The sequence below is a fragment of the Musca domestica genome, unplaced genomic scaffold (assembly GCF_030504385.1).
Source record: "Musca domestica strain aabys unplaced genomic scaffold, Musca_domestica.polishedcontigs.V.1.1 649, whole genome shotgun sequence".
NCBI lineage: Eukaryota > Metazoa > Arthropoda > Insecta > Diptera > Muscidae > Musca > Musca domestica.
The window spans coordinates 98,853-121,364 of record NW_026712374.1 but is presented as its reverse complement, the minus strand read 5'-3'; the positions used below and the strand labels follow the sequence as shown (position 1 = coordinate 121,364).

Here is a 22,512-nt window from a genome sequence, read left to right as displayed (position 1 = left end):
GAACTTTTCCTAAACAAAACCTTTCGTTGGTGAAAATTTTCTATAGAAAAATTGGCATTGGTGAAAATTTTCTATAGAAAAATTGGCATTGGTGAAAATTTTCTATAGAAAAAATTCGCATTGGTGAACTTTTTTTCTATAGAAAAAATTCGCATTGGTGAACTTTTTTTCTATAGAAAAAATTCGCATTGGTGAAGTTTTTCTATAGAAAAATTCGCATTGGTGAAGTTTTTCTATAGAAAAAATTCCGTTGGTGAACGTTTTTCTGTATAGAAAAAATTCCGCGTTGGTGAACTTTTTTCTATAGAAAAAATTCCGCGTTGGTGAACTTTTTTCTATAGAAAAAATTCCGCGTTGGTGAACTTTTTTCTATAGAAAAAAATTCGCATTGGTGAACTTTTTTCTATAGAAAAAAATTCGCATTGGTGAAGATTTTTTTTTCTATAGAAAAAAATTCGCATTGGTGAAGATTTTTTTTCTATAGAAAAAAATTCGCATTGGTGAACTTTTTTCTATAGAAAAAAATTTGCATTGGTGAACAGTTTTTCTATAGAAAAATTTGCATTGGTGAACAGTTTTTCTATAGAAAAATTTCCATTGGTGAACAGTTTTTCTATAGAAAAATTTCCATTGGTGAACAGTTTTTCTATAGAAAAATTTCCATTGGTGAACAGTTTTTCTATAGAAAAATTTCCATTGGTGAACAGTTTTTCTATAGAAAAATTTCCATTGGTGAACAGTTTTTCTATAGAAAAATTTCCATTGGTGAACAGTTGTTGCGGAGCAGTGTAAAGAAAATAAAAAAGGAAGAAATAAAACACAAGTAAATTAGTATTTTTGAAATTAAAAAATTGGCGGTTTTATTGATGATTTATATTAGTCGAAAAACTAATATATAATTTACCTTTGTTGTACAATGGTGTTGCAGAGATGTTTATTGGACGAAGATCCGTGAAACAAGTGAAGTGAAAAAAGCAACGAGAAAGCCAAGATGTCTCAAGAGCCGCGTAAATTGACAGATAATACTCGTTAGAATTTGCCATCGCTAACTTTGAACGAAAGTTCAAAGTTGAATAAAATGGTATGATGGCAAATTATTAAAAATAATGACGAGTTGCATTTAAGGTTTATAATTTAATTGTAAATTAAACATTACCGCCGCCCTTGAAACATCTAGGTATGTTACAACAATTATGCTTATATCTATAGGTTTAAAACTACAAATAAATAGAAGGTGTAACCGTCAATTTTTTGAGCATTTTCTTTATTCAGTTTATTTTTTTTTTTTTTTTTTTTTTTCATTTTTTCAAAAACAAGTGATGGTCGATGAACCATCCAGGCAATAGAAGATTGCCTTCAACAAATTTTAGACCATTGGTCTCGATCTAGGCCGATCATCTCGGGCAACTTCACAGTGGGCAAGGACCGGAAACCACCCAACCAAAGATAGTAAGTTGAGCCCAAGGGAACCCTGGGCTCGAATGGGTTTGAGATTTAATAACCTTCGGGTACACATCGGGACCAAGAATTAGTGCGATGTGAGCGGACTTGTAGAATTCGGGATCTGCTAGTTGCATCCCAGCATAGTGGTCTTTTATTAGGTCTGGAGCAGATTGCGCGGGAGTGACCACATGTCTCAAGGGCATGCTAAGTGCGGATACACGAAGCAGCTGCGTCTGGTCGTGAAAAGACTGTAAAGTCAGTTGGCAGAACAAATCCTGGCCAACGTTTAAGGAGCTGAGCTGGAGTTTACTAGTCAGCGTGGAGCAAATTCGACTATGTCCAGCACAAGGATCCAATAGCGCTCGAACTGGTACTTTTCGGTCCGGAAGAACAATTTGTACCACCATTGTAGGCCCCAGAGTCACAATGGGCTGTATGGACTGAACTATCGGACGGACGGCGCCCGAAGGGGCGGACGATATCGGATGAGAGCGAACAGACGGACGTTTAGCAGAGGTCTTTATTTTAGCGGACGAAATTGAATTGGACGAGGGCGACGAATTAAATGCACGAGACGTATAGCCTCTACTACCCGAAGGGCGGACAGTTCCATGGAGTGTTTGGTTGGAGTGGAGAAGTGTGTGGTGGTTATTGTTGCACTTCTTGCATCGTCGCACACTGAAACAATCTCTTAGAATATGTGATCGGGTCAAACAATTCGAACAGAAATTATTCTGCACCACAAATCGAATTCTCTTCACACAAGGTAGCTTGTGGAACTCGGGACAATCTTTCAAGAAATGCCTCTGCATGCATATTGAGCATTTCGGTCCCTGTGGACGATTAGATCCTGCCACTGGTCGATTACCACAAGGAATTGTGGCCGTACTATTTGCTGTGTTTTCATCATTGGCGTGTGCAAGCTCCCGATGGGGAGACGCCGAAGGAATAGTCCAAGTTGAAACAGAACGCGCCCGTGCAATCTCCCGATGAGGAGAAGCGGGTCCTACTTCTTCATTATTGGGCAGAAGTACCGGAAGGGTATCAACCGCCATTTGGGACGAAAATCCCAGATTGGACACAACAGTTGCCGTGCAATTCTCCTGATGAGGAGAGACAACCGATGCGGTGCTGGGGAGAGCCACAGTTGCCGTGCTATTCTCCCGATGAGGAGAAGCAACCATCTTCTTGTCAGCCGATGAGCTGGTTTGGCAGGCTTGAAGACCCGGAGCAGAGTCCTTATTAGGAGCTTCGATAATTTCTTTAAAAGCCGAGTCTTGTGATCCCAAAGGAGCCACATTGTTGTCTTCAAACTCTCTCTCTTCATCCGACATTGGGATGTTGTCATCCACAATTGGGAGGGAAGCGGCCATCTTACTCAAGTTTTCCATATCTGCGAAAAAATGGAGATGGCGCAGTGAAGAGAGAACAACTATCTATTCTTGGTCGGTCAGAATGACAAGCTTAACTACGGGTCGTTTTACGATACCGTTTTCCGTCTTCACGTCCGCGACTCTAACATGACCGTCGATTCCCGGATAGACTTTTACGACGCGACCGAGTTTCCACGAAGTGGGAGGTAGTTGTTCATGTCGAAGAACTACTAAATCATCCGTTTGAATATCGCGTTGCGGAAATTTCCACTTATAGCGGTGGTGGAGGCTCTTTAAATATTCATCTTTCCACCGGAGGCAGAATTGTTGAGAGAGCGCTTTCAACTTTCGATACCGGTTCACGATATCCAAAGGAGATTCGTTTATGATGGGCTCTGGGGGAGCAAGGATTGGAGACCCGACAAGAAAATGTCCAGGCGTAAGCGCCACCGTATCATCAAGACTATCATTCATAGCACAGAGAGGACGAGAATTTAAACAAGCTTCTATTCTTGTTAGTACTGTCGAAAACTCTTCAAATGTAAATTTAAGATTTTTAGTCATTTTTCGAAAATGAGTTTTGAAGCTTTTGACAGCAGCTTCCCAGAGTCCACCCATATGTGGAGCTCCGGCTGGATTAAACCTCCAGGAAAGATCCTGGTATTGAAACTTACAACGGAGTTTATTACGAATGTCATTTAATGCCAGTTTAAATTCTCGTTCTAACTCTCGAGATGCACCAACGAAATTGGTACCATTATCCGAGAAGATAGTCTTGGGACATCCACGGCGTGAAATAAACCTGTAAAAGGCTGCTAAAAATGTTTCCGTGGATAAATCGGAGGATGGTTCTAAATGAATTGCTTTCGTAGAAAAGCACACAAAAACGCAAACATAACCTTTTGTAATTTTGCAATATCTACCTGTAAAGGATTTGATATCAAATGGTCCAGCGAAATCGATACCTGTAGTAGAGAAAGGTCTGGACAAAATAGTCCTCTCCGGAGGAAGAGATGCCATGATTTGTGTACATGTACGTTTTTTCGCTAAAATGCATATTTTACAATGCCTAATTGTTTTTCTGATCAATGAAGTAGCACGAGGAATCCAATATTCCAGACGAAGAATGCGAAGCATTAATTGGTTTCCTCCGTGCATAGACTCTATGTGAATTTGTTCCAACAAAAGTTCTGCGAATCTACTATGGTATGGTAATAAAATTGGATGACGTTCAGAAGTGGAAAGAGTTTGACACTGTGCAAGGCGTCCATTTAAGCGCATTACCCCTGTTTCATCCAGAAATGGATTTAAGGATAAAATTGAACTCTTCGAATTGAGTGGCTTTTTGTGTAGTAACGCAAAGTATTCCTCAGAATAGAATGATTTTTGAGCTAAAGCAGCCAGACGGAATTTGACTGCTTGGATTTCAGAATTAGTGGGGGTGGAACCTTCAAACTGATATTTGCCTCGATGAGCTGAATGTGTATTATGGAAAAACCTTAGAATACATGCAATGGCGCGGAGCGCCGTATCTATGGAAGAGAATCGATTTAAGATATCTTCATAGTTTTGTATAAAAGTTACATGACTTTTAACTGGGCGAAGTTCGACAACAGTATCAAGCGAAACGTTTTGAATATTCCAATTTGAACTATCAAGACCTAGCCATTGTGGCCCATGCCACCAAATTTGTGATGAAGCCAACTCCGAAGGAGAAAGCCCCCGACTGCCCAAGTCTGCAGGATTGTCCTCAGACCGAACGTGGAACCACTTATTTTGCCCAACATTCTCCTGAATACGACAGACCCTATTTGCTACGAAGGTAGACCATGTTGATGGCGTTTTTTGAAGCCAAGAAAGCACAATTGTTGAATCTGTCCAGCAATAAATTTTGTTAAAAGAAATATCAATCTCGTTTAGAATGCCTTTTAGAAGTTCGGATGCCAGCACTGCACCGCATAATTCTAAACGAGGTAAAGAAATAGATTTGAGAGGAGCTACTTTTGTTTTACATGATAGAAGATTTGTGAAAATGGTGCCATTTGAATCTATAACACGAATGTAAGCTACCCCCGCGTATGCCTTTTCTGAGGCATCAGAAAAGACATGAAGTTCGACTTGGGAATTCGGAGAATATTGGACCCAACGAGGAATAGAAATCGAATTGACGTCAAGATAGGATTCAACGAATTTTTGCCATTCACGTTCCGTCGAAGACGGAAGCGAATCATCCCAACCAATGTTGTCGAGCCAAATACGTTGCATAATTATTTTTGCGACCACTATAACTGGTCCTAGCCATCCAACTGGATCAAATAATTTAGCGATAGTTGACAAAACTTCCCGTTTAGTATATTTGGACCGATGTTCCAGCGCGTTTACACTGAAATAAAAATGGTCCAGCTGTGCATTCCAACGAATACCCAGCGGTTTTGAACTGCTAGCTTCTACGAAAGTTAGAAGCTGAGCGTCGTAAAGATGATCTGAAGGAAGTGGTTGTAAAATACTGCGATCATTGGCTGTCCATTTACGTAATTCAAATTTTGCGGAAGATAGAGCACCAATTAGTTGGTCTCTAGATTTGTGCGCTGTCTCCAAATCGTGATAGCCGGTTAAGACGTCATCTACGTACATGCACTTCCGAAGGATATGTGCAGCTAATGGAAATTCATTTTCTGTGTCATCGGCCAATTGTAGTAAAGTCCGAATGGCAAGATATGGAGCACAATTTACTCCGAATGTTACGGTTTGAAGTTCAAAGTCTTGAACCGGCTTGTTGGGAGAATCCCGAAAAACAATTCTTTGGAGGGGGGTGTGAGCAGGATCTACTCTAATTTGTCTGTACATTTGTGTTATGTCGCAGTTAAAAACAAATTTGAAAAGTCTCCATCTTAGAATAAGGAGGACTAAATCCAACTGAAGAGTTGGGCCGACATAAAGAATATCATTTAGACTATTCCCATTAGAAGTCTTGTTTGAGGCATTGAAAACCACACGCAATTTAGTTGTTTGTTTATCCGGATTAATAACCGGATGGTGAGGTAGGTAGCAAACCGTAGAGTTTGCTGACGAAGTCGAAACCAGTCTCATGTGGTCTAATTCTAAATATTCCCGGACCACCCCATCGTAAATGGTTTTAATTTGTGGTTTTCTAATGAGGGAAGCCTCATTGCGGAAAAATTGACGTAAACAGTTGGTCCTGGAATGACCAAGCTGACCTGAGAATTCTGGTATAATGGGAAGTTTGACAATATATCTGCCATCTGAGTCCCGACACGTTGTACTTTTGTAATTTTCCTCACAAAACTTGTCCGAAGGAGACAGAATTGCGCGCTTTGGAGGTTCTTCCAATTCCCAGAATCGAAGAAGTGTCTTGTTAAGATTATCTTCGGAATAATTTATTGTGGTAGTTAATACCGATATGTTGGAAGAGGGAATTGGACCAGTAATGATCCAGCCAAAAACAGTATTTTGAGCCATTAATGACCCTAAAATGTTGGATTGAATTCCTCGAAGAAGAATTCTAGGATATAAATCAGCACCTAGGAGTAGATCAACTGATCTAGATTCAAAGAAATTTCTATCAGCCAAACGAATATTTGGCAAACGGGAAATTAAGTCACCACCAAGTGAAAAAGATGGTAAATTGCCAGAAATAGCGGGAACCACTAATGCTGACAATTCCATGAATATTGATGTATCGATAGGAGAACCTATGCATAACGAACACAATTTGCTTGATGTAGTGGATAAGGTTTGGTTAATGCCAGAAATAGTAGCTTGTGTCGACGTAGTAGAAATACCAAGACGACGTTGTAAGTTTTCAGTAATGAAGGAAGCTTCAGAAGCTGGGTCAATTAAGGCACGAGCAGGGTATGTTATACCTTGATGAATTAAATGAACCATTGCTGTACCTAAAATAACATTTTTGTTGTGCGAAATATGATACACTTGCCTATTGGCAGAGTGCGATACACCTGACGAAGTCGAGGGAAGATTTGGATTCGCATTGCTAGATTGGAAGAAGGTTGGTTTGAAATCGACCTCGGAGAAGTCGTTGATGGAACGGGAAATGCAGAATTGGACATCGCACGATGTAAAAGAGTGTGATGGCGGTTGTTGCATTTGCCGCAGTTATGTTTACTTACACATTTTTTGACCTCATGACCAATCGTAAGACAATTAATACAACAATTGAACCGTTTGAGTACTGAAAAGCGACCTTCTACTGATAATTTGTTGAATTCTGGACACAAACGCAAAGGATGAACAGATTTCGGACAAAGAACGCACACTCTAACTGAAGGACCACGAGAAGAATTAACAGAAGGAGCTGTCTTCGTAAAATGAGCTCGCACCTTCTTTTCAGATTTTCTAGAGGAATCTATGCCACGAATATCTCGGAGACACGTAAGGGTTTGAATCCGTTCCGTAAGGAAATGATCCAAATCCTTCCAAGATGACAATGCCGATTTGTTTTTGACCGTCTGTTCCCACAATGAGACGGTGTTTTTAGGTAATCTTTGTATGCATAAAAGACTAATATGGGATCCCAATCGTTCGTAGAAACGTCGTAGATCGCCATAGCCGATATGCATCCATTGATTGCCCGCTGAAGATTTTTTAAACCCGAAGATGACTCATTGTCAAGAACCGGAAGATCAAAAAGTAATTTAAGTTGATTGTTAACCAATATACGGACATTGTCATATGCCTCCTTCAATGCTTGCCACGCTAAATCAAAACTTCTATGCGTCAAAGGGAACTTTGAAATAACATCTTTTGCTTCCCCACTAGTTTTTTTCAGCAAGTAACATAGTTTTTCAATGTTACTAAGGCGGCTGTTGTTGATATAAACCGCCGAAAAAAGATCTCTGAATGTAGGCCACGAAAGAAAGTCACCATTAAAAACATCAATATCGCAAGGCGGAAGATTTAAACTATGCATGACATTGTCATTTGAAGCGAAAACTTCAATTGACCTTCCCGTTTGGTGTGAAACACCAGACAACGAGAGAATATCATCAGGATGGGTGGCATCTCGTCTAGGAGTACTAGAAAAGTTGGAATTCAAATTCGAAGGAGGATTTGTTTGGGATAAATGATCAGAGTTTGAACGTAGAGATTGGACTGAAGAAGAATTGGAGGGCTTTTGCGAAGCACGAAGCTGATCCAATTTTCTATTGGTTGATGCAATTACGTTGACATATGCCTTAAATGCAGCATTATATTTACTTTGTGCTGATTCGAGGTCCGTTTCTTGGTCCTCGCCAGCAAGTTTGATTGACGTAAGGCATTTGTCATACGTATCTTTCACTTTATCCCAAAGCGACTTAGCTTCAGAGGATTGAACTTCAAGAATGTAAATATCGAGATCTTCATCTCGAAGAGCATTGAAGCTGCTTTCGAATTGAATGATAGCATCAGTTGATCTGATAAAATAATCAAGAGTAGAAAGCGACATTTTGAATAATCAAAAAAGTTTTACTGGATGAAAATCAAGTAAAATGGATACAAAATGTTTTTCAATTTTATAGAAACTTCAAAATTTCAAGTAAATGATTTTATTTGTTAGCGAATACTAACAATTGCAACACCAAAACAAAGAATATTACTTTTTAAGAAAAAAAGAAAACAATTGATATAAATGAGAAAAAATATAAAATACTCTTTCTCGATGTAGTGAAAATCGTATATATTTTCACTGTGTATCGAATAATACACGTTGTTTGGTATATATGTATCGAAGAATACTGAAAATTAAGTTATGTGTATCGAATAATACACGAGAAAATTATTTCCGAAAAGAAATAATTTAAAAAACAAGAATAAATTACCAAAAATCGCAAAAAATCTGTAAATTTTTGATTTTTTCTTGAATTTATGACCAAATGTAGGGTGCACGGACTGTAAAATGCACGCTACAATTCAAAATCGCAATCAAGAATTAATAAAAAACAGAAATAAATGTTTAAAATATTCAAAAAATTAAATAAAATATCGTTTTAATATATATAATAACGAATATTATTAAGATTATATGCGAAACGACCGAATGTAGGGTGAATTCAATAACGATATAGCTAATTTCCAACAGAGCCGTTAAAACTTTTAAGAAAAATTAAAATTTTTGAAAAAAAAAATATTTTTTAATTTTGGCCCGAACAGACCTAATAAACAATTTTCACTTTTTGTAATGAACACACCTATTACACGGTGTGGTGGTTACTGACTACCTAACACAAGTCAGTCAACCACAAGCATACAGCACTGATATGTGATCGTATTGTTGTTGTTGTACTAACCACTAGTATGTTGTTATTGTAATTTGAATTCTCTTTTGTGTTGAAAAACACAAAAGCACCAATCACAACAACAATGTAAATCACAGATCACTGCTTATTTATTTGCACCACACTTTTTATTTCTTTTTACGCGTATATCGTAAAGAAGAGCGAATATGTGTAAATATGTTATGAGTGTAATATTCTTGAAGAGAATTATTACACACAATGAGAAACCGGCACTGTTGGAAATTACGAAAAAGCGAATTACCGACGGACGGACACTTAAGCAAATGAAACGAACGACCGTAGTTAAGCGCTGTATTTGTTTTTGTTTCGTATTTAATATTTTTTAGAGAATATTTTTATTCAAACACTCGCGTTTATGCTCACTAAAAATGACGGTACGTACCTTTTAGTGATGAGTGGATGAATTTAATGAAAATAATTGATGATTATGATGATTGGCGAGAGTTGATGATTTTGGATGGTTGTGTTGACGATGTCAAACCTTTGAATAAGAAATGAACCAGATTAGTTGTTGTTGCTGGAAAGCCCGTATCTCGGTTCGAAGTGACCAAAATGTTGCGGAGCAGTGTAAAGAAAATAAAAAAGGAAGAAATAAAACACAAGTAAATTAGTATTTTTGAAATTAAAAAATTGGCGGTTTTATTGATGATTTATATTAGTCGAAAAACTAATATATAATTTACCTTTGTTGTACAATGGTGTTGCAGAGATGTTTATTGGACGAAGATCCGTGAAACAAGTGAAGTGAAAAAAGCAACGAGAAAGCCAAGATGTCTCAAGAGCCGCGTAAATTGACAGATAATACTCGTTAGAATTTGCCATCGCTAACTTTGAACGAAAGTTCAAAGTTGAATAAAATGGTATGATGGCAAATTATTAAAAATAATGACGAGTTGCATTTAAGGTTTATAATTTAATTGTAAATTAAACATAATTTAATTGTAAACCAAAATGTTGCGGAGCAGTGTAAATAAAAAGAAGGAAATAAAACACGGTAAAATTAATATTTTTGAAATTAAAAAATTGGCGGTTTTATTATGTTATTATATTAGTCGAATAACTAATATAATTTTACCTTTTTGTACAATTGGTGTTGCAGCGATGTTGTTAGGACGAAGATCCGTAAAAAAAGTGAAGTGAAAAAAGCAACGAGAAAGCCAAGATGTCTCAAGAGCCGCGTAAATTGACAGATAATACTCGTTAGAATTTGCCATCGCTAACTTTGAACGAAAGTTCAAAGTTGAATAAAATGGTATGATGGCAAATTATTAAAATAATGACGAGTTGCATTTAAGGTTTATAATTTAATTGTAAATTAAACAACAGTTTTTCTATAGAAAAATTTCCATTGGTGAACAGTTTTTCTATAGAAAAATTTCCATTGGTGAACAGTTTTTCTATAGAAAAATTTCCATTGGTGAACAGTTTTTCTATAGAAAAAAATTCGCATTGGTGAACTTTTTTCTATAGAAAAAAATTCGCATTGGTGAACTTTTTTCTATAGAAAAAAATTCGCATTGGTGAACTTTTTTCTATAGAAAAAAATTCGCAGTGGTGAACTTTTTTCTCTATAGAAAAAAATTCGCAGTGGTGAACTTTTTTCTCTATAGAAAAAAATTCGGTTGTTGAATTTTTTTTCTATAGAAAAATATTCCATTTTTGATTTTTTCTCTATAGAAAAAAATTCCATCGTTGATTTTTTTCCTATAGAAAAAAAATTCCATTGTTGAATTTTTATTCTACAAAAAAATTTCCATTGTTGAATTTTTTTTTCTAGAAAAATTTCCATTGTTGAATTTTTTTTTCTAGAAAAATTTCCATTGTTGATTTTTTTTCTATAGAAAAAAATTCAATTGTTATTTTTTTTTTCTATAGAAAAAAAATCAAAAATTGAATTTTTTTCTATAGAAAAAAAAATTAACAATTGAATTTTTTTCTATAGAAAAAAAATCAACAATTGAATTTTTTCTATAGAAAAAAAATCAACAATTGAATTTTTTTCTATAGAAAAAAAATCAACAATTGAATTTTTTTCTATAGAAAAAAAATCAACAATTGAATTTTTTTCTATAGAAAAAAAATCAACAATTGAATTTTTTTCTATAGAAAAAAAAATCAACAATTGAATTTTTTTCTATAGAAAAAAAAAATCAACAATTGAATTTTTTTCTATAGAAAAAAAAATCAACAATTGAATTTTTTTCTATAGAAAAAGTTCACCAACGCGAATTCAAGTGTTGATTTTTTTTTTTTCTATAGAAAAAAATTCTTTTTCTGATTTTTTTCTATAGAAAAAAATTCTTTTTCTGATTTTTTTCTATAGAAAAAAATTCTTTTTCTGATTTTTTTCTATAGAAAAAAATTCTTTTTCTGATTTTTTTCTATAGAAAAAAATTCTTTTTCTGATTTTTTTCTATAGAAAAAAATTCTTTTGCTGATTTTTTTCTATAGAAAAAAAATTCTTTTGCTGATTTTTTCTATAGAAAAAAAATTCTTTTGCTGATTTTTTTCTATAGAAAAAAATTCTTTTGCTGATTTTTTTCTATGGAAAAAAATACAATTGTTAATTTTTTTTTATAGAAAAAATTCCATTTTTGAATTTTTTTTTTCTATAGAAAAAAAATTAATTTTTTTATTCTATAGAAAATTTCAGATTTTCTTCCATTTCTTACAAGTGCCATTGACTTCATCGATTATTTTCTACGTCTCCCTTACAAATTGTTATCTTAAGTAAATTTACTCGCTGTAATGTAGATTCAATAAGCGATAGCATCGCCCTGAGTTCGGGTATCGGACAATAACTTTGAGCAAACAAAAACAAAGTCTGGGCGCCTTTTATTGCCAACCACTGAAGTGCTGGTGATTTTCCAAACTATCCGGGGCTCTCAGCTCTGCCAGCTGCTGGCGCTGCGACAGAGCCAGTGGCATTAAATTAATGACCGAAGCAAACAAATTAAAAAAAAAAACGAAGCGCCTCGCTGGACATTTAACACCTTTCCGCGCCGAAAGCCTACGGCCATAACACTCGACCACTTGCGAACCGAACCGTTTCTACGCACAAAATTGTCATAAAATTGATTGATAATTTTTTTTTCGGGGTCTTATCTTTTAATAAATTCTTGAAATTGTTGGGGGATTATTTTGTGGCAATTTGTTAATTTCGATTTTTTTTTTTTTTGGCATTGATTTTTTTCCGCTCTCTAAATTTCTTGTTAAATTAATGGATTAAGGAGAGGTTTCCGTTGGCATGATGAGGTAATTCGTTGCGCGTTCGGCATTCTTTTTATTACAAACTTGGTAGTGAAAATCAATTAAGGCAGCCAACAACAACAACAACACCAAAACCGGCAGCAACACTCCCTGAAGAAGCCAAGAACATTAGGTGAAGAAGTCAGTGTCACAACTATTCAGACAAAAAAGAGAGAGATTAGGGAGAGAATCAACGAATGAGATGCTCTCTATTTCCATAGAACAGAGAAGCTTTAATAACGAAATTTTTTCTATGGAAATATTTTTTCTATATAAAAATTTCCTTTGGTGAAGTTTTTCTATAAAAAAATGTCCTTTGGTGAAGTTTTTCTATAGAAAAATTTCCTTTGGTGAAGTTTTTCTATAGAAAAATTTCCTTTGGTGAAGTTTTTCTATAGAAAAATTTCCTTTGGTGAAGTTTTCTATAGAAAAATTTCCGCCGGTGAAGTTTTTCTATAGAAAAATTTCCTTTGGTGAAGTTTTTCTATAGAAAGTTTTTCTATAGAAAAATTTTCTTTTGGTGAAGTTTTTCTATAGAAAAATGTCCTTTGGTGAAGTTTTTCTATAGAAAAATGTCCTTTGGTGAAGTTTTCTATAGAAAAATTTCCTTTGGTGAGTTTTTCTATAGAAAAATTTCCTTTGGTGAAGTTTTTCTATAGAAAAATTTCCTTTGGTGAAGTTTTCTATAGAAAAATTTCCGCCGGTGAAGTTTTTCTATAGAAAAATTTCCGCCGGTGAAGTTTTTCTATAGAAAAATTTCCGCCGGTGAAGTTTTTCTATAGAAAAATTTCCGTCGGTGATGTTTTTCTATAGAAAAATTTCCGTCGGTGATGTTTTTCTATAGAAAAATTTCCGTCGGTGATGTTTTTCTATAGAAAAATTTCCGTCGGTGATGTTTTTCTATAGAAAAATTTCCGTCGGTGATGTTTTTCTATAGAAAAATTTCCGTCGGTGATGTTTTTCTATAGAAAAATTTCCGTCGGTGATGTTTTTCTATAGAAAAATTTCCGTCGGTGATGTTTTTCTATAGAAAAATTTCCGTCGGTGATGTTTTCTATAGAAAAATTTCCGTCGGTGATGTTTTTCTATAGAAAAATTTCCGTCGGTGATGTTTTTCTATAGAAAAATTTCCGTCGGTGAAGTTTTTCTATAGAAAAATTTCCGCCGGTGAAGTTTTTCTATAGAAAAATATGCGTTGGTGAACTTTTTCTATAGATAAATATGCGTTGGTGAACTTTTTCTATAGAAAAATATGCGTTGGTGAACTTTTTCTATAGAAAAATATGCGATGGCGAACTTTTCTATAGAAAAATATGCGATGGCGAACTTTTTCTATAGAAAAATATGCGATGGCGAACTTTTTCTATAGAAAAATATGCGATGGCGAACTTTTTCTATAGAAAAATATGCGATGGCGAACTTTTTCTATAGAAAAATATGCGATGGCGAACTTTTTCTATAGAAAAATATGCGTTGGTGAACTTTTTCTATATAGAAAAAAATCCATAGATGAAGTTTTTCTATAGAAAAATATCTATTGGTGAACTCTTTCTATAGAAAAATATGCGTTGGTGAAGTTTTTCTATAGAAAAATATGCGTTGGTGAAGTTTTCTATAGAAAAATATGCGTTGGTGAAGTTTTTCTATAGAAAAATATGCGTTGGTGAAGTTTTTCTATAGAAAAATATGCGTTGGTGAAGTTTTTCTATAGAAAAATATGCGTTGGTGAAGTTTTTCTATAGAAAAATATGCGTTGGTGAAGTTTTTCTATAGAAAATATGCGTTGGTGAAGTTTTTCTATAAAAAATATGCGTTGGTGAAGTTTTTCTATCGAAAAATATGCGTTGGTGAAGTTTTTCTATCGAAAAATATGCGTTGGTGAAGTTTTTCTATAGAAAAATATGCGTTGGTGAAGTTTTTCTATAGAAAAATATGCGTTGGTGAAGTTTTTCTATAGAAAAATATGCGTTGGTGAAGTTTTTCTATAGAAAAATATGCGTTGGTGAAGTTTTTCTATAGAAAAATATGCGTTGGTGAAGTTTTTCTATAGAAAAATATGCGTTGGTGAAGTTTTTCTATAGAAAATATGCGTTGGTGAAGTTTTTCTATAGAAAAATATGCGTTGGTGAAGTTTTTCTATAGAAAAATTTCCGTCGGTGATGTTTTTCTATAGAAAAATTTCCGTCGGTGATGTTTTTCTATAGAAAAATTTCCGTCGGTGATGTTTTTCTATAGAAAAATTTCCGTCGGTGATGTTTTTCTATAGAAAAATTCCGTCGGTGATGTTTTCTATAGAAAAATTTCCGTCGGTGATGTTTCTCTATAGAAAAATTTCCGTCGGTGATGTTTTCTATAGAAAAATTTCCGTCGGTGATGTTTTTCTATAGAAAAATTTCCGTCGGTGAAGTTTTTCTATAGAAAAATTTCCGTCGGTGAAGTTTTTCTATAGAAAAATTTCCGCCGGTGAAGTTTTTCTATAGAAAAATATGCGTTGGTGAACTTTTTCTATAGATAAATATGCGTTGGTGAACTTTTTCTATAGAAAAATATGCGTTGGTGAACTTTTTCTATAGAAAAATATGCGATGGCGAACTTTTTCTATAGAAAAATATGCGATGGCGAACTTTTTCTATAGAAAAATATGCGATGGCGAACTTTTTCTATTGAAAAATATGCGATGGCGAACTTTTTCTATAGAAAAATATGCGATGGCGAACTTTTTCTATAGAAAAATATGCGTTGGTGAACTTTTTCTATATAGAAAAAAATCCATAGATGAAGTTTTTCTATAGAAAAATATCTATTGGTGAACTCTTTCTATAGAAAAATATGCGTTGGTGAAGTTTTTCTATAGAAAAATATGCGTTGGTGAAGTTTTTCTATAGAAAAATATGCGTTGGTGAAGTTTTTCTATAGAAAAATATGCGTTGGTGAAGTTTTTCTATAGAAAAATATGCGTTGGTGAAGGTTTTTCTATAGAAAAATATGCGTTGGTGAAGTTTTTCTATAGAAAAATATGCGTTGGTGAAGTTTTTCTATAGAAAAATATGCGTTGGTGAAGTTTTTCTATAGAAAAATATGCGTTGGTGAAGTTTTTCTATAAAAATATGCGTTGGTGAAGTTTTTCTATAGAAAAATATGCGTTGGTGAAGTTTTTCTATAGAAAAATATGCGTTGGTGAAGTTTTTCTATAGAAAAATATGCGTTTGGTGAAGTTTTTCTATAGAAAAATATGCGTTGGTGAAGTTTTTCTATAGAAAAATATGCGTTGGTGAAGTTTTTCTATAGAAAATATGCGTGGTGAAGTTTTTCTATAGAAAAATATGCGTTGGTGAAGTTTTTCTATAGAAAAATATGCGTTGGTGAAGTTTTTCTATAGAAAAATATGCGTTGGTGAAGTTTTCTATAGAAAAATATGCGTTGGTGAAGTTTTTCTATAGAAAAATATGCCGTTGGTGAAGTTTTTCTATAGAAAAATTTCCGTCGGTAATGTTTTTCTATAGAAAAATTTCCGTCGGTGATGTTTTTCTATAGAAAAATTTCCGTCGGTGATGTTTTTCTATAGAAAAATTTCCGTCGGTGATGTTTTTCTATAGAAAAATTTCCGTCGGTGATGTTTTTCTATAGAAAATTTCCGTCGGTGATGTTTTTTCTATAGAAAAATTTCCGTCGGTGATGTTTTTCTATAGAAAAATTTCCGTCGGTGATGTTTTCTATAGAAAAATTTCCGTCGGTGATGTTTTCTCTATAGAAAAATTTCCGTCGGTGATGTTTTTCTATAGAAAAATTTCCGTCGGTGATGTTTTTCTATAGAAAAATTTCCGTCGGTGATGTTTTTCTATAGAAAAATTTCCGTCGGTGATGTTTTTCTATAGAAAAATTCCATTGGTAAAGTTTTTCTATAGAAACAATTCCGTTGATGAACTTTTTCTATAGAAAAATATGCGTTGGTGAACTTTTTCTATAGAAAAATATGCGTTGGTGAACTTTTTCTATAGAAAAATATGCGTTGGTGAACTTTTTCTATAGAAAAATTTCCGTCGGTTGTGTTTTTCTATAGAAAAATTTCCGTCGGTGATGTTTTTCTATAGAAAAATTTCCGTCAGTGAAGTTTTTCTATAGAAAAAAATTCCTTTGATTAATGTTTTTTTTTTTGAAAAAATTCTATTGTAGAAATTTTTTTTTAATAGAAAAAAATTCCATTGTTGATTTTTTTTCTATAGAAAAAAATCCATTGTTGATTTTTTTTCTATAGAAAAAAATTCCATTGTTGATTTTTTTTTCTATAGAAAAAAATTCCATTGTTGATTTTATTTTTCTATAGAAAAAAATTCCATTGTTGATTTTATTTTTCTATAGAAAAAAATTCCATTGTTGATTTTATTTTTCTATAGAAAAAAATTCCATTGTTGATTTTATTTTTCTATAGAAAAAAATTCAATTGTTGATTTTTTTTCTATAGAAAAGAATTCAATTGTTGATTTTTTTTTCTATAGAAAAAATTACATTGTTGATTTTTTTTCTATAGAAAAAAAATTCCATTATTGATTTTTTTTCTATAAAAAAAATTCCATTGTTGAATTTATTTTTCTATAGAAAAAAATTCCATTGTTGATTTTTTTCTATAGAATAAAATTCAATAGTTGATTTTTTTCTATAGAAGCTTTATTAACAAAATTTTCTCTATGGAAATATTTTTCCATTGAGACATTTTCTATAGAAAAATTTCCCCAACCCGATTTTTTTCTATAGAAAATTTTCGCCAATGAAATTTTTTCTTTAGAAAAAAATCACCAACGATTTTTTTTTAAATGAAAAATTCAGTTAAAAAAATTCGCTTTTGTAGGGTACCCAAAAAACACATCTAGGAAGATTCCAGCCATGAAGTTATGACAGCATTGAAACATCCAAATCCCACACGTCAGCTAGAAAATATGAAACAAAGTGAATACGCGTGGTACTTTGGATAATTTTCAATATTCCATAAAATCTTCAACACCTCCAATCAAATAACTTAATTATAAATTAAGAATATCTTAGAAAATTGCATATCAGTTTCAGTTTAAAGTGCAATCCAAGCAGACGTCCAATCTGGAAAGGAAAACTCAATTTTAAGTCATTCTAAGCTACTACACTCAAAGAAAAACGTCAGTGGATCTAGGAGAAGTGCAACGATTTGTAAAGACATTCTGTGGTCAATCAATTTCACTTCAACGCCAATGGTGGCAGTAGTGTATTAACGTATGGCAAAAAAAAAACGAAAAGAAAATAAACGTGCCGATAGCCAACGGGGTGACGTATTTTGATAAGATAAGAACGGAGTGGAAGCAAAAACCCAGACTGTGAAAAAAAAAATTAAATAAAACATAAGTGTTTTTAATTAAAAATCGGAGAAGAGCAATGAGGTTCATTGGTGTATTTTTCTGGTGAATTTTTTCCATAGAAAAATTTCCATTGGTGAAATTTTTCTATAGAAAAATTTCCATTGGTGAAACTTTTCCATAGAAAAATTGCCATTTGTTAAAATTTTCTATAGAAAAATTGTCATTGGTGAACTTTTCCTAAACAAAACCTTTCGTTGGTGAAAATTTTCTATAGAAAAATTGGCATTGGTGAACTTTTTTCTATAGAAAAAAATTCGCATTGGTGAAAATTTTCTATAGAAAAATTCGCATTGGTGAAAATTTTCTATAGAAAAATTGGCATTGGTGAAAATTTTCTATAGAAAAATTGGCATTGGTGAAAATTTTCTATAGAAAAATTGGCATTGGTGAAAATTTTCTATAGAAAAAATTCGCATTGGTGAACTTTTTTTCTATAGAAAAAATTCGCATTGGTGAAGTTTTTCCATAGAAAAATTTTCATTGGTGAAGTTTTTCCATAGAAAAATTTTCATTGGTGAAGTTTTTCCATAGAAAAATTTTCATTGGTGAAGTTTTTCTATAGAAAAATTGGCATTGGTGAAGTTTTTCTATAGAAAAATTGGCATTGGTGAAGTTTTTCTATAGCAAAATTGACATTGGTGAAAATTTTCTATAGCAAAATTCGCATTGGTGAAAATTTTCTATAGAAAAATTCGCATTGGTGAAAAATTTCTATAGAAAAATTCGCATTGGTGAAAATTTTCTATAGAAAAATTGGCATTGGTGAAAATTTTCTATAGAAAAAAATTCGCATTGGTGAACTTTTTTCTATAGAAAAAAATTCGCATTGGTGAACTTTTTTCTATAGAAAAAAATTCGCATTGGTGAACTTTTTTCTATAGAAAAAAATTCGCATTGGTGAACTTTTTCTATAGAAAAAAATTCGCATTGGTGAACTTTTTTCTATAGAAAAAAATTCGCATTGGTGAACTTTTTTCTATAGAAAAAATTCGCATTGGTGAACTTTTTTCTATAGAAAAAATTCGCATTGGTGAACTTTTTCTATGGAAAAATTCGCATTGGTGAACTTTTTTCTATAGAAAAATTGGCATTGGTGAACTTTTTTCTATAGAAAAATTGGCATTGGTGAACTTTTTTCTATAGAAAAATTCGTATTGGTGAACTTTTTTCTATAGAAAAATTCGCATTGGTGAACTTTTTTCTATAGAAAAATTCGCATTGGTGAACTTTTTTCTATAGAAAAATTGGCATTGGTGAACTTTTTTCTATAGAAAAATTGGCATTGGTGAACTTTTTTCTATAGAAAAAATTGCGTTGGTGAAGCTTTTCTATAGAAAAAAATGCGTTGGTGAAGTTTTTCTATAGAAAAAATTGCGTTGGTGAAGTTATTTTCTATAGAAAAAATTGCGTTGGTGAAGTTTTTCTCTATAGAAATTTCTATTGTTGAACTATCGCCACCACCATTATCTAAATTGTCCTGAACAATTTACGACCACTTGCCTTTATTTTCATTATCTTGCCATCGTGTTCCTCTCCTCTCCCTCCCGTTTGAAATCAATAAAATCAATTCATTATTTTGAAACGATAATTGCATAGCTTGCCAAATCACGAAAGCCTCACCCATAAAAAGGACCCACACTTTGAGTTAATGGATTCTTCGTTCAAAACTAACTTCCGCACCCTTAGCTGAAAATTCGGTCAAAATTATAACAAAACGCATCCGTTTGCTAATTGCTATCACCTCTAGGCTCCCGCCACCAACTTTGGTCTCAGGCAATAAAGAGCGCAAAACAGCGATACTCCGGTAAAATTAGAGTTCTTATCAGTCGAATGTTCGCACTCACCGACGTTTGGGTCGGTCTGAAGGTGGGAGGGGTGAGGTGTGTGGTTGGCTATGGAGTCCAATGCTTTTCGCGAATATCTGGAGAATTTGTGCCGTTCTGGTTCAGTTGTAACGTGACGTTTGACCGAGTTCCACATACATGTTTCAAGTCGTCCGTGTGTCCGCCGTGTGTCAGTCAGTGAGTGCGTAACTTTGCATACGACAAAAATTGAAATGTGAATGAAAAGGTGTTCAAAGAATTTTTTGTGAGCGATAAGAAATTTATTTAAATGCGCCAAATTAAAAACTTCATTCAAGTGAAATAACAACAACAATTATTTAAAAAAAAATTAAAAGTGGAAGATAAACCAAACATAAATTTTTTAAAAATTTTAAAGAAAAAAATAATTTTTCAATGAAACTTCTGCAGTTGATAAAAAATAGAAGTCAATATATGCCAGCTGAAAACCACGTAAGTTTCGGGTATGGTCTAAACATCTTGCCGAAACAAGATTGTCGGGAGAAGAAAAATAAAACGTTATCTTATCTTGAAACATAATTGGAGAATTTTATCTCAAAAAATTAGGTTTGACGCAGCAAAACCGCACAGACAAAGTTAAGCTATAAATATTTAAACGAAAAGAAAAAGTTCACCAATGAAAAATTTTTTTCTATAGAAAAAAAATTCACCAATGAAATTATTTTCTATAGAAAAAAATTACACCAATGGAACACTTTTTCTATAGGAAAAAATTACCTCAATGGAACACTTTTTCTATAGAAAAAAATTACAACAATGGAACACTTTTTCTATAGAAAAAAATTACAACAATGGAACACTTTTTCTATAGAAAAAAATTCACCAATGGGAATTTTTTCTATAGAAAAACGTCCACCAACGCGAATTTTTCTATAGAAAAAAAATTCACCAATGGAAATATTTTCTATACAGAAAAAAATTTCACCAATCGAAATTTTTTCTATAGAGAAAAAATTTCACCAATGGAAATTTTTTCTATAGAAAAAAAAATTCACCAATGAATATTTTTTCTATAGAAAAAAAAAAATTCACCAATGAATATTTTTTCTATAGAAAAAAAAATTCACCAATGAAAATTTTTTTCTATAGAGAAAAAATTTCACCAATGAAAATTTTTTCTATAGAGAAAAAATTTCACCAATGGAAATTTTTTTCTATAGAGAAAAAATTTCACCAATGGAAATTTTTTTCTATAGAGAAAAAATTTCACCAATGGAAATTTTTTTCTATAGAAAAAAATGTTCACCAATGGAACATTTTTTCTATAGAAAAAAATGTTCATCAATGGAACATTTTTTCTATAGAAAAAAATGTTCACCAATGGAACATTTTTTCTATAGAAAAAAATGTTCACCAATGGAACATTTTTTCTATAGAAAAAAAATGTGTTTCTATAGAAAAAAATGTTCACCAATGGAACATTTTTTCTATAGAAAAAAATGTGCACCAATGGAACATTTTTTCTATAGAAAAACTTTCACCAATGGAAATTTTTCCATAGAAAAACGTTCACCAACGCGATTTTTTCTATAGAAAAACGTTCACCAACGCGATTTTTTCTATAGAAAAAAATTACACCAATGGAAATGTTTTTCTATAGAGAAAAAAATGAACAATGGAAACTTTTTCTATAGAAAAAAAATCAACAATGGAAATTTTTTCTATACAAAAAAAAATCAACAATGGAAATTTTTTCTATAGAAAAAAAATTCGACCAATGCAAATTTTTTCTATAGAAAAAAAATTCGACCAATGCAAATTTTTCTATAGGAAAAAAATTCGACCAATGAACGAATTTTTTCTATAGGAAAAAAATTCGACCAATGAACGAATTTTTTCTATAGGAAAAAAAAATCGACCAATGAACGAATTTTTTCTATAGGAAAAAAATTCGACCAATGAACGAATTTTTTCTATAGGAAAAAAATTCGACCAATGAACGAATTTTTTCTATAGGAAAAAAAATCGACCAATGAACGAATTTTTTCTATAGGAAAAAAATTCGACCAATGAACGAATTTTTTCTATAGGAAAAAAATTCGACCAATGAACGAATTTTTTCTATAGGAAAAAAATTCGACCAATGAACGAATTTTTTCTATAGGAAAAAAATTCGACCAATGAACGAATTTTTTCTATAGAAAAAAGTTCGACCAATGCAAATTTTTTTCTATGGAAAAAAGTTCGACCAATGAACATTTTTTCTAGTTTTTTTCTATGGAAAAAAGTCCACCAATGAACATTTTTTCTTGGTGAACTTTCTATGGAAAAATGTTCACCCATGAACATTTTTTCTATGGAAAAATGTCCACCAATGAATATTTTTTCTTTAGAAAAAGTTCACCAATGAAATTTTTTTCTATAGAAAAAAAGTTCACCAATGAAATTTTTTTCTATAGAAAAAAAGTTCACCAATGAAATTTTTTTTCTATAGAAAAAAAGTTCACCAATGAAATTTTTTTCTATAGAAAAAAGTTCACCAATGAAATTTTTTTCTATAGAAAAAAAGTTCACCAACGTGAATTTTTCTATAGAAAAACTTCACCAACGCGAATTTTTCTATAGAAAAAGATCACCAATGGAAATTTTTCTATTGAAAATGTTCTCCAATGGACATTTTTTTGTAGAATGATCAATTTCTTTAACAACTTATCAAAACTGAAGTATTATCTAAAAATTATTGATAATTTTTTGAATTGAATTGTCTCTGACCTTTGAAATTTGAATATGGATTATAAAAATTCTATTACCCAAGCACACACACGCACCATTGCTAAAATATATGTTTTTTTTTTTTTTTTTTTTTTTTAATAGTATTATCTAAGCCTTTTTAGTAAATATTTATTAAATTTAAATCTATTCATATTCAAAACGATAACTGTTGTTG

At 32.6% G+C, this 22,512-nt stretch overlaps 1 protein-coding gene across 1 annotated transcript; it reads right to left on the bottom strand.

Moving 5' to 3' along the window:
- Positions 1-1,337: 1,337 nt before the first annotated feature.
- Positions 1,338-9,985, bottom strand: LOC131805908 (uncharacterized). Its single transcript, XM_059129674.1, has 2 exons — positions 9,513-9,985; positions 1,338-2,836 (listed from the first exon to the last, which is right to left on the bottom strand). Exon 2 carries the CDS (start codon positions 2,832-2,834, stop codon positions 1,410-1,412), a length of 1,425 nt encoding a protein of 474 aa, XP_058985657.1. The 5' UTR covers positions 2,835-2,836; positions 9,513-9,985; the 3' UTR covers positions 1,338-1,409.
- Between the last annotated feature and the right edge of the window lie 12,527 nt (positions 9,986-22,512).